Raw genomic sequence first — 13,598 nt, forward strand, 5'->3', positions numbered from 1 at the left:
CTGTGTTTCTATGTTAACATTCTTGGTTGTTCACTCTGGGCTAATGGAGAGGAAAACTGAACCAATGTTACAGATGGACTGGTCAGTCTGATCCAGGGAAAGAGAATGATTTGAAGGTCTAGAATTCAGTGCTGAATCCCAAAGGATGCAATGTGCCCCAGCAAAACACGCTTATGTTGGGTTACAGACAGATAAGTCAAAAGTGGGATGGAGAATTACTGTAAGCAAAAGCTAAAGAACAGAAAATGTAAAATAAGAAATATTGGTGCTGAGCATGGTGAACAGTATATTGTTCAGTAGACAGAGACGGAGGGAGTGTCTAACATTACATGGTAAGAAGAATGAGGGCAGTATTTGAATGTGTACGTTGATCTGCAGAATGTATCTTAAGTAAAGTTGGTAAGGCCATTTATACAGAGATTATGGCATTTGTTTTTTTTAGAGCTGGAGATAAAATACATGGGCACTAAAAATTATGTTGAATTTTCATTATTAAACTGAGCTCATTGGGAAAACCAAATATATTACCAAGTAGTTGTAATGTAGACTCCTAGAGCACTACAGCTCAGAAAAAGGGCCTCTGGCCCATCTAATCTATGCCGAACTATTATTCTGTCTAGTCCCATTGACTTGCACTTGGACCATAGCCCTCCATACTCCTCCCATATATACACTTATCCAAATGTCTTGTAAATGTTGAAATCAAACCCGCATCTACCACTTCCACTAGCAGCTCTTTCCACACACTCGCAGCCCTCTGAGTTTTGCCCACAAAGAAAAGCAGGAAGTTATTTCAAAATGTCAGAGACTGGCATGTTTGTTCTTTTCTCGATGCCATTATATGCCCTTCCCCCACCACCTTAGAGGGAATTGACATTTTTCTAAATGTTGTACAACAAAGAAATTCTTCCTGTATCCTGTAATGAGCGCTCAGAAGCAATTCCTTCACATTTTCTGTTTTACAGTGACAGTAATTGATGTCCCTCAAATGATGTCTGTTTTGCATTGGCTTCTGTCACCTGTTTTTGCACCATGAGCAAATTTGATACAAACTCAGGCTCTAACTTGATGGATATATTTATTTTACCACCAGAGGACCTCAGTAATGATAGTCTAAGAAAAGCAAATTTACCTCCATTTTTTATTTTCATATATTAAGACTAGTTACAATATCCAACAGAGTGAAAATTGTACGTCCATAATTTGCATAGTTCATTACAGTCTTTTGTGCCTATGTACAAATGCTAGAACTTCAGGTCTCAATGTACTTACTCAAGTTGCAAACCTACAGGAACTACTTTGCTTTACAATTCATCTTTCGAATGGATTTGCCTAAGCAATCAAATTAGTGTGTCACCACAGCCCATTTACTGCACCAAAGAAAATCACAGAGGAAAGCTCAGGGTAGAGTACTCTTCTGCTGTCCATGTTGTATTAGTCTTGTAAATTATTTGTTTGCTCATTACTCATCTTTGCTGTGATGTGTTAAGCAAGGTCTCTGGCCAAAAGAATGGGCAACAAAACTATTTTATGGATTTTAAAAGATGTGGAGCTTCAGTGCATTTTTTAAAATTATGGATGAGTTCACGGTTTAATTCTGCCACCGCTTTCTACTTCCCAAAATTAAGATTTTTTTAAGCAAAGTTTGTCATTGTGGATATGCTGGTTATGAATTTATGCTCGGAATTCTGTTTATTATTCGATGAAATTTGGCAAGCACAGTATGAATATTCTCGGTAACACACACAAAATACTGGAGCAACTCAGAAGGCCAGGTAGTATCTATGGAAGAGTGTAAACAGTCGATGTTTCGGGCCGAGACATGATTATTCTTGAACTGTTTTTGCCCTTCAGTTGCATCACCTGTTTCAGCTCCTGTAAGCAGAAGGTGTAAAGTGTAACTGAGGTTTATAATTCAAGAATAGATTGAATGAACTCATTTTAATTGGACTGATTAATAACAGTATTTAGTGATCTTTGTGTGACAATATGAGCAGCAGTCCACAGAGGGGGATGATAGTGATCCTAAGTTACATTATGAATAGACTACCTAGTCTTTTTCCACATTATTGTGGGTACTCAACTACCTTTCAGTCTCTGGTTTTAAAAAAAGGGATGTATTTGAATCGTTCCACAATCTCAGTAGGCACAATTGTTTTTCTATAATTACTGGAATCCATCAAGACTGCTCTGTTGTCATGAGAAAGTAACTAAATACACTACTCGATGAACTCAGCAAGTCAAGCAAAATCCTGAATTCTCACTATTTATTTTATTACTCTAGATTCTGTCATATGCAGTCTCCTGTGTCTACAAAGTGATAAAATATCTGCAGAAATATGAAACAAAGTCACTTTGCCTGTCTTGATGAAGGATCTCAGCCCTAACCATTGACTGTATTCCCCTCATTGCTGCCCAACTTGCTGAGTTCCTCCAGTACTTTGTGTGATTTTGAAAGTACCTGCATTTTTTTGGGATTAACCCCTTCATGGAGATTGTTCACTATGGATTCTGGGGTATTTACTTCACGCTTGTAAACTTCAGTAAGTTATTAGAGTAATTTTTGGAATTTCCTGATTGTACTTTGTGCTACTTCACAGACCAAGAAGAATCTAGTTTCAGTTCTTCACTTAATTACCTGTGATCTGAGCTGGGGCTGATGTTATGGTCCTCTGAATGGGGAAGTGAAAGAGCAGTCAGGTTGCAAACCTAGTCACCCTCTGTAAAAGTTCACCATTTTGGATACAGAAATACAATTGACAGTGTTGCTTTGATCACATTTGCCACTTGCTACATAATAATTCAATTCAGTCAATGTTTTCAGGAAGGAAGAATATGCATTATGACACAACATATCAAGGACAATCCACAGTAAAGTAACAGTCCCATGCAACAAGTGCAACACTCAGCAGGCGCATGAGCATGAGTCGGTAGCCGTGGATTGCAGCAGCTCTTCAACAAGTTTTCCAGCATAGCTTCCCTTGAAGTTTGCCTTACTTGTTCAATGCAGCGCAAGGAAAGACTGTTTAGATCTGCTCATCACATCTATCAGCACTTATAATCAACACACTCTGCAGGTGGGAATTTTACAAAGGAAGATGAAAACATACAAAATAAAAACAGTAGAAGGAAATAATGGGGGAGGGGGAAATCCACTTTATGGATTGATGAATATAATTTTAAACATTTTGGATATGTTTTAACAATATAATATTGATTTTATTTTAGGATTTGTACAAGGAGCAGAAAATTCAGAAGTGGCCTCATCCCAAAAGGAAACTACAGATACTTCAAGAACCATTGTAGCTGAAACTCCCACAGTGGAGGAACTCCGAAGACGGAGACAAGTATACTTTGAAAGGTTAGCAAACCATAAACTTGTACTGCTGCGGCATTCAGTATGAGAAAGCAACTCTTAGACACCTCTTCATATTTACCTATTGAAGAGGACCCCTCTCTGGACCATCAGTCTCCAACTGTCTCCAACACCATCGCCATCAAGAGACGGAAGAAGGGGCTATTGGCTCACAAATAGAGAAAGCTTGGAGACAAGAGGGAGGATAGGCAGGTGACAGAGAAGGAACGCGCTCAGACTGATGGATTGAGATGTGTCTATTTTAATGCAAGAAGCATCATGAACAAAGCGGATGAGCTTAGAGCATGGATAGTACTTGGAGCTATGATACTGTGGCCATTACAGAGACTTGGATGGCTCAGGGGCAGGAATGGTTACTTAGAGTGCCAGGCTTTAGATGTTTCAGAAAGGACAGGGAGGGAGGCAAAAGAGGTGGGGGTGTGGCACTGCTGATCAGAGATAGTGTCACAGCTGCAGAGAAGGAGGAAGTCATGGAGGGATTGTCAACGGAGTCTCTGTGGGTGGAAGTTAGGAAGAGGAAGGGGTCAATAACTCTACTGGGTGATTTTATAGACCACCCAATAGTAACAAGGACATCGAGGAGCAGATAGGGAGACAGATTCTGGAAAGGAATAATAATAACAGGGTTGTCATGGTGGGAGATTTTAATTTCCCAAATATTGATTGAACCTCCCGAGAGCAAGGGGTTTAGATGCGGTGGAGTTGTTAGATGTGTTCAGGAAGGTTTCCTGGCACAATATGTAGATATGCCTACAAGAGGAGAGGCTTGACATTGGGAAATGAACCTGGTCAGGTGTCAGATCTCTTAGTGGGAGAGCATTTTGGAGATATGTGATCATAATTCTATCTCCTTTACCATAGCATTGGAGAGGTTTAAGAACAGACAAGTTAAGAAAGCATTTAATTGGAGTAAGGGAAAATATGAAGCTTTCAGGCAGGAACTCAGAAGCGTACATTGGGAACATGTTCTCAGGGTAATGTACAGCAGAAATGTGGCAAATGTTCAGGGGATATTTGCGTGGCATTCAGCATAGGTACGTTCCAATGAGACAGAGAAAGGATGGTAGGGTATAGGAACCGTGGTGTTCAAAGGCTGTTGAAAATCTAGTCAAGAAGAAACAGAAAGCTTATGAAAGGTTCAAAAATCTAGATAATGATAGAGATCTAGAAGATTATAAGGCTAGCAGGAAGGAGCTGACGAATGAGATTAGGAAAGCCTCAAGGCATTCAACAAGTATGTGAAGAGCAAGAGGATAAGATGTGAGAGGATAGGACCAATCAAGTGTGACAGTGGAAAAGTATGTATGGAACTGGAGGCGTTTTAAGAGGCTCCTGAATAGGTACATGGAGCTTAGAAAAATAGAGGGCTATGGGCAACCCTAGGTAATTTCTAAATAAGGACATGTTCAGCACAGCATTGTGGACTGTAGGGCCCGTACTGTGCTATGGGTTTTCTAAGTTTCTTTGACTCTGGAGAACTCCCATCCACTATCATTAAACTCTTAGTTCCCTTACCCCACACTGCTTGCTTCTGCTCCTACCCAAGATCCACAAACCGGACTGTTCAGAGGGGCCTCTTGTCTGTTCCACTGAACTCATGTCTTCAGACCATGATTCTCTAAATGCCCATAGATCCTATCTCTAAGATCTTTTCCAACAGCTTTCCCACCACAGACGTAAGGCTCACTGGTCTGTAATTACCCAGACTATCCCTACTACCTTTTTTGAACAAGGGGACAACGTTCGCCTCCCTCCAATCCTCCGGTACCATTCCCGTGGACAACGAGGACATAAAGATCCTAGCCAGAGGCTCAGCAGTCTCTTCCCTCGCCTTGTGGAGCAGCCTGGGGAATATTCCATCAGGCCCCGGGGACTTATCCATCCTAATGTATTTTAACAACTCCAACATGCTCCAGAACGTCATCCTCACTCATATTGTCCTCATTGTCATCTAGTTTCCTCTTATTGGTGAATACCGAAAAAAAGTATTCATTGAGGACCTTGCTCACTTCCACAGCCTCCAGGCACATCTTCCCTCTTTTATCTCTAATCGGTCCTACCTTTACTCCTGTCATCCTTTTGTTCTTCACATAATTGAAGAATGCCTTGGGGTTTTCCTTTACCCTACTCGGCAAGGCCTTCTCATGCCCCCTTCTTGCTCTCCTCAGCCCCTTCTTAAGCTCCTTTCTTGTTACCCTATATTCCTCAATAGACCCATCTGATCCGTGCTTCCTAAACCTCATGTATGCTGCCTTCTTCCATCCGACTAGATTTTCCACCTCACTTGTCACCCATGGTTCCTTCCCCTTACCATTCTTTATCTTTCTCACCAGGACAAATTTATCCCTAACATCCTGCAAGAGATCCTTTTTCAACGACCACATATCCATAGTACATTTCCCTGCAAAAACATCATCCCAATTCACACCCGCAAGTTCTAGCCTTATAGCCTCATAATTTGCCCTTCCCCAATTAAAAATTTTCCTGTCCTCTCTGATTCTATCCTTTTCCATGATAATGCTAAAGGTCAGGGAGCGGTGATCACTGTCCCCCAGCTGCTCACCCACTGAGATATCTGTGACCTGACCCGGTTCGTTACCTAATACTAGATCTAGTATGGCATTTCCCCTAGTCGGCCTGTCAACATACTGTGACAGGAATCCATCCTGGACATACTTAACAAACTCTGCCCCATCCAAACCCTTGGAACTAATCAGGTGCCAATCGATATTAGGGAAGTTAAAGTCACCCATGATAACAACCCTGTTATTTTTGCACCTTTCCAAAATCTGCCTCCCAATCTGCTCCTCGGTATCTCTGCTGCTACCATGGGGCCAGCCACTGAGGTCAGACTAACTGGCCTATAGTTTCCTTTCTTCTGCCTCTCTCTTCCCTCTTAAAGAGTGGAATGATATTTGCCATTTTCAAATCTTCTGGAACCATTCCAGAATCTAGTGATTCTTGACAGATCTAATGCCTCCACAATCTCTTCAGCCACCTCTTTCAGAACCCTGGGGTGTACACCATCTGGTCTAGGTGACTTTTCTACCTTCAGACCTTTCGGTTTCCCAAGATCCTACTCTCTAATTATGGTTACTTAACACACTTCATGACTTCTGACACCTGGAACTTCCACCATACTAGTGTCTTCCACAGTGAAGACAGATGCAAAGTACTTGTCAGTTCATCTGCCACTTCCTTGACCCCCCTTACAACCTTTCCACCATCGTTTTCCAGCGGTCCAATATCCACGCTTGCCTTTCTTTCACACTTTATACATCTGAGGAAACTTGGTACCCTCGTTAATATTATATGCTAGCTTACGTTCATATTCCATTTTTACCTTCATAATTACTTTTTAGTTGCCTTCTGTTGGTTTTTAAAAGCTTCACAATCCTCTAACTAACCACTAATTTTTGATTTATTATATGCCCTTTCTTTGTCTTTTATGTTGGCTTTGACTTCTCTTATTAGCCATGAATGTGTCATCTTTCCTTTTGGATACTTCTTCTTTGGGATGTATATATTGTGTGCCTTCTAAATTGCTTCCAGAAATTCCTGCCATTGCTGCTCTGCCATCATCCTTGCCAGTGTTCTTTTCCAATCAATTCTGGCCAACTCCTCTCTCAAGCTTCTGTAGTTTCTTTTACTCTACTGTAATGCTGATACAACTGACTTTAGCTTCTCCTATTCAAATTTTAGGGGTGAATTTGATCATATGGATCCCTAAGCTCTCTAATCAATTCCAGTTCATTGCATAGCACTCAATCCAGAATAGCTGATCCCTTAGTGGGCTCAACCATGAGCTGCTCACAAAAGCCATCTTGAAATTCCTGCTCCTGGGATTCAGCTCCAACCTGATTTTCCCAATCTACCTGCATATTGAAATCCCCCATGACCATTGTAACATTGCCCTCTTGGGATGCATTTTCTATCTCCTGTTGTAATTTGTTGGCCACATTCTGTCTACTGTTTGGGAGTCTGTATACAACTCCCATCAGGGTGTTTCTATCCTTGCAGTTCCTTAGCTCTATCCACAATGTTTCAATACCTTCTGACCCTGTCACCTCTTTCTGATAATTTGACTTCATTCTTTACCAACAGAGCAACGCTGCCTCTGTCTTCCTGCCTGTCCTTTCGATACAATCTGTATCCTTGGACATTAAGTTCTCAGCTATAATCTTCTGTCAGTGATGCCTACAACAACATACCTGCCAGTCTGCAACTGTGCTGCGAGTTCATCTACCTTATTCCGTAAGCTGAAGCATTCAGATATAACACTTCCAGTCCTGTATTCACCCTTTTCAATTTTGTCCACCTTTTACATTGCAGATCATCATTTTTGCCCTATCAAAGCCTCTCCTCACTACACATTGCCTCTGTTTGTAAACCAGCTACTTCATCTTCAGCACTATTATCCACCTTTCCTACGACACTTCTAGCATTGAAATATATACAGCTCAGGACACTAATCGCACCATGCTCATACTTTTGATTCCTAACTCTGTCTGAGGTCTTAATAACCTCTCCACTAACTGTTCTGGCACTCTGCTTCCCATCCTTCTGCAACTCTAGTTTAAACCCCACCGTGCAGCATTAACAAACCTTCCCACTAGGATCCTCCTTCAGTTCAGGTGCAAACCGTTCCTTCTGTACACATCCCACCTTCCCTGGAAGAAAGCCCAGTGATTCAAAAATCTTATGCCCTCCCTCCTACACCAACTCCTTAGCCAAGTGTTAAACTGTATAACCTTCCAAGTTCTGGCCTCACTACCACATTGCATGGGTAGCAACCCTGAGATCACAACCCTGGAGGTTCTGCCCTTTGACTTAGCAACTCCCTGAACTCCCTATGCACAACCTTGGCCATCGTGACGATGATCGCTGCGCTTGCCCCTGCCTTCCTTTTATTTACTGTTGCTAATCAATCTCAAACTGTGATTGGTCAGTCACTGGACAAAGCTCTTTTTCACTATAGTGACCTGCTGCTGCCTTTTGTACTCAGCAGTGGACCTGATTGACATCCCCTCCTCTCAAAACTCCCAATGCCTTGGATTGGCTGCTGGTCAAAACTCTTGCCCCATCATTGAAATGCTCCGACAACCAATGGGCTTACTTTCAATGACTCTTCATCTCATGTTCTCGATATTTATTGCTATGCATTTATATTTGCATTTGCACTGATCATTGTCTTCTGCACTCTGGTTAAACACCCTTGTTGGGCAGTCTTTCATTCATTATGTTATGGTTACTATTCTATAGATTTGTTGAGTTTGTCCACAAGAGCATGAATCTCAGGCTTGTATATGGTGACATATATGTACTTTAAAAATAAAATTAACTTTGAGCTTTGACTGGCTTGGATTGACCACGGGCCTGTTTGAGTAAGTTTAGAGTGTGTAAACAGAAAATGAGAAAGCAGTGTTTCCAGAACCCTGATCACATGAAAATTCTCTATCTAGGCTGTGTTTGCATGACCATAATATAAAAGTTATTATTAAATAAATAAAACCATTCACATTTTGGAGTTCATTGTTTACACTCATGACTTCATGCATATTAAAATAATAATATTGTTCCCGATAATATATCGCCACAGACAAAATTAGTGACATTTAGGCATAGCAAGTAAAATTACAATGTAATTACTGTTGGTTTGATTTTGCATATCTGTTGTTTCTACCAGGAAAGAATTACAGCTGGAAAATTCAGATCATCCAGCAAAACAGAGTTGTGGTGCACGAGAAGCCAATTCAGGTCCGTTTCCCAGTCTGATCGTGTTAATCTTATTGAATAAACAGTACTACTTCTAAAATGTGTATGTTTCCTTATGTGCTGCCCAACCATAACTATGTGTTTTGTGCTGATCGTAATCCTTTCTAATAACATCCTGTGCACAAGCACTAAATCAGCAGAGCTTTAGTTTTATTTCCTGCTCAGGGTGGGATGATTGTTTAAGTGATTCCTATCTCAAAGAATCTTCCATTCTTCATATTGTAGTGGTAGATTGTATAAAATCTGATCTGATAGACAGGGAAAAAAATTACTTTTTTTTTGTAGAAATCTAATCCAATGTGTGGATTAAAGGGAATGAATTGCCTGTGGCCAGATTACTGAGAATCCTACTTACTTACTTACTTCTAAAGACATAGAAGGAAGCTATTCAGCCCATTCAGCTAATGCTAGTTCCCATCAGTTAGGGCTCCCTCTCCTTATTTTTCCTTGCCCCTGCCACAACCTCTCTCCCACATATCCATCAACTGCCCTCTGATTTTATTTTGCTATTTGCTTACACAAAGCAGTAACTTAACGATAACCAAAGCAACACACACAAAATGCTGGAGGAACTCAGCAGGCCAGGCAGCATCTATGGAAAAGAGTAAACAGTCGACGTTTTGGGCCGAGATCCTTCATCAGGGACCTGTCTTGGCCCAAAATGTCAACTTTTACTCTGCCCCATAGATGCTGCCCGGCCTGCCGAGTTTCTCCAGCATTTTGTGTGTGTTGCTTTGGATTTCCCGCATCTGCAGATTTGCTCATGTTTGTGACTTAAGATAACCAGTTCCCTGCCAGCTTATCACAGGGAGATGTGAGTTGTTAAATAGATAGCTTTGGTGTTCAATCCAAGGCTATCTAATGGGATGAAAATATAAATACTTTCAATTAAAAGCAGTATCCTCATTAGAAAACCCAGGCAACCTTGAATAGCTAGGAGTTTTTATCATGTTAGCTTTTTTAAGGGAAAGTGTACAGAGTTGGTGTCAGTCATAGTTTTAAGGAGAGGACTGCAAATATTGCCAATTATGTTAACAATACAGAACCTGAAAAGAGTATTATTTTCTTGTGGGTTTACTTCCATCAATGAATTAAGACATGTAGAACCAACAAGTTCTTCTATCTTTCTTATCTATAGCTAACGTGACTGAAGGAGAATTGCCTCAAGCAGATGTGTTGAAACCACTGGAAACTGCTGCCAATAATAATTCAAAAGGGGAAAGAAGTTAATTTGAGAACAAACACATTAGTAACAACTGTCTGATCTGCGTGAATTGTACTCTTCTTGTACATCAGCCACATAGAAAAATATGCAGATATTTTCGGAGACAACAAAGATAATGTTCACTTGATGCTAATGCATTTTTTGTGGTTGTTGAATGGGATCATTTGCTGTACAGAACTACAAGTTTTTGGTCTTCAATTGTAGCACCTTATCTGCTGAAAAACCTTCTTTATGCACATCCTAGTTACGTAAATTGCAGGGGAAGCGTGAAAATATTTTGCACCCATTGATAAACATTTGTCTTTTGGAGAAAAAGGTAACTGGTCAACCAGTTCATGGTTCAATTGTGCAACTGGATCTTGGAAGACAAAAATTGAAAATGTTAAGTTCTTTGCTTTTTAAAACTATTATACATGTTTTATACCTTTCGCCTGGTACATTTCTGAAAATCAAGATCATATAATTTTGGAGGTGTCAAGAAATATATGCAGAAAATGCTGGTGGTTTGAGGTTTTATCAATATTGAAAGCTTTTTGGATTGTTTATATTTGGGTATTGATCTTGTGCTGGCTTTTAAATGCCTTTTAGTTGCTCTAAAATAAATCACCTTTATGTTTACTGTGTTGTACTGAATTATGCAGGTTCTATTTATATGTTTGAATGTCTGTTTTGTCCATTTAACTTTAACGGACAAGTCTGGGAACATAGAAGAATGTGGAATTACAGCAAGTAAGACAAACTGTAGTGGAATAATTTAATCTGATGCCCATTTGGACTTCTGTTTAAATAGTGCAGCTTCCTATCAGGTTTTAGATATCTGAATAGATGTGCCACTGCTTATTTCTGGCATTGCTCTGTTTTCCTATGATTGGAAAAATATGAACTCAGATTTGTTATCCATTGAAATGTCATGGTACTTATATCACAATATTATATACAAGGATCATGTGTTTGTCAACGTGGACCAATATAACATATTATAACTAGTTGCAAATTGATCTTTGCAAATGAGAGTGGTTATTTCTCCATAGTCTGCAAAATGCTGTAGCTTAGTAGTTGACTACTAGGTCCAAAGATAAGAGAATAAACATTGCTCAAGGAGGTTTTTAAATTATGTTCAATAAAACAGCTAACCAGGAATACTTGACCATGTAAATTCCTGGATTAGCATAAATTAATTCATTTATTAATCATAGATTGTACCTTCAGCCTGATGTGCACTTGACTACAAACTAAACTACTCTTAAAGTTTGTGTGGCAGCTAAAATGAGCAATGAATATTGCTTAGTTTTGTTGCCTATGTTCTAGGAATAATTCTGGTTAACTTATAAAATAACTTCTTTGTTGAAACTAACAACATAACTTTAAAAAGTGCGAAGTATTTGTTACTTTCCCTCATTGCTCTATCTTAGTCCAAAAATTTGAACTTGATAGAGTAAGGTTTATTAGGCACTGTCAGTCACTTGTCACCATTGTGTCAGTAACATTCCTCTCTGTTCCTGGACTAAAAAGTATTGTAAAGTGGTTATTGTGACATAGCAGTGGTTGGCATCTGGATGACAGGATGAAAGAGTGGAATTATGAAATAGTAACTGACTTCTATTATTTAAATAGAAAGCACACCTTCTTAAGCAAGAGCATTTGGTAATGGATAGAAAAGGTGATTTTATTTTCCTGTCATCCCATTGCCACCGTTCATCATGCATCAGGAGGATTTGTTTGTAGGAATCCCATCCTCGCCTTAAATAAGATCAATTTACTCCTTGATGTCCAGGAATACAGTATGAATATTTAATGCCTTTCAGCATATCAAGCCTTGTGCTAAAACATTGATTTCTAAAATGAAAAAAGAATGCCACAGATCTTATTTTAAAATCCAACCATTGCTCAATAGCTTATTTGAAGAGACTTCCACAGCTCCACCTCAAATTTTAAGAAGGTTCTCTCTCAACTAACTTATAAAGTCTGCTTATAATCTATTAAATCTTACCTCAACTATCTTAAACCTGAATGTGAGAAATGCGGAAGGGTCAGTTTCAGTTGTTTGGAAACAGTTACTGTACCCCTGTTGGGTGGAGAGCGTTATAACAATTGTCCCTCCTTATACTTGTAGTATCCAAATACGCTTTCTACATCTGATTACTGGCTTGACCTTCCGTGCTATTAATTGGCATTGATGTAGGAATGGCCAGTTGACAGCATCTAGGCTCATGTGAAGAGTAATCTCTTGTGCAATGAAGCAGGATGATCAGTGTCTGAGAACATTATCAGTTATAGTCGGTGTTTTTGAGAGAGGCTTGAATGGGAAGTGAGATACAGAACTTGCTAGTATTTTGGTTTTACTATGTTTTTAACAGTTTCCTTAGAATTATTAGCATTACCTGAAACTACTATAATTTCAATATTATTCTCTTTCTACATGTTTTTTTTAATTGAAATGAGTATGAAACAGTTGCAGTGCCTCTGTTAATTATGTGTACTGAAGTTTGGACTTCAATTTCTCCAAGTTCGAGGAGTTAACTGTAGAATCAAATTTCTATTTCAATGCAGGCTTTTTTTTAAAGATTAAGGCAAAATGGTAAAGAATGTTAAATGAAATAATATCTTGCTGCCTTTGTTTTATTTTTTTGTTTTATTTTGGCAAAGAGACAGATGACAAAATATGGTTATCTGTACTTTGCAAAGCTTTTTTGTTCCATGTGCACACTGGAGATGAAGATTTGTTGGTCTCTAAATAGTACTCATATGGCTGTGTATCGAATAAAACTACATTTTGGTTTCGGAATTACGTGTCTGTCTTGATATTATGTCGTCAGTTCCTGAATGAGTCATGTTCAGTCAACACAGGGACCGTGTTGACGTAATGAACTGATAAGCAGAATGGGTATACGTTCATGTTTTAAATGTGAAATTCTGTCTTAAAGATAACAGGGTGTCTGTACATCCACTGTCTGCCATTTGGTGACAATTTCCAGTACAGCTGTAAACACAACAGATTTTTCAAAAATATTTTGTCACACCAATGATTGTTTACGTACCATAGTCTGTGTGCAGAATGAAAATACTCCTCTGGTCCTCTCTCAGTCCTTACCCTACCCTGGGGATAAAGACTTACCACCTACCTGATTTATGCCCTTCATGATTTTACTGTCGACCACCCTTATTGCAGGGAAAATAGTCCCAACCTGTCCAGTCCTAGCAACATCCTTATGAATCTTTTCT

At 39.5% G+C, this 13,598-nt stretch overlaps 1 protein-coding gene across 1 annotated transcript in view; it reads left to right on the forward strand.

Moving 5' to 3' along the window:
- atxn3 (ataxin 3) overlaps window positions 1-13,161 on the forward strand; it is a 75,502-nt gene extending 62,341 nt beyond the window's left edge. Inside the window, exons 9-11 of the mRNA XM_073039510.1 lie at window positions 3,229-3,361; window positions 9,063-9,133; window positions 10,290-13,161. Of these exons, the coding sequence (XP_072895611.1) occupies window positions 3,229-3,361; window positions 9,063-9,133; window positions 10,290-10,381 (296 nt within the window). The 3' untranslated portion in view covers window positions 10,382-13,161. The remainder of the gene's footprint in view (window positions 1-3,228; window positions 3,362-9,062; window positions 9,134-10,289) is intronic.
- The last annotated feature ends 437 nt before the right edge of the window (window positions 13,162-13,598 follow it).

The sequence above is a fragment of the Hemitrygon akajei genome, chromosome 3, assembly GCF_048418815.1.
Source record: "Hemitrygon akajei chromosome 3, sHemAka1.3, whole genome shotgun sequence".
Lineage (NCBI taxonomy): Eukaryota > Metazoa > Chordata > Chondrichthyes > Myliobatiformes > Dasyatidae > Hemitrygon > Hemitrygon akajei.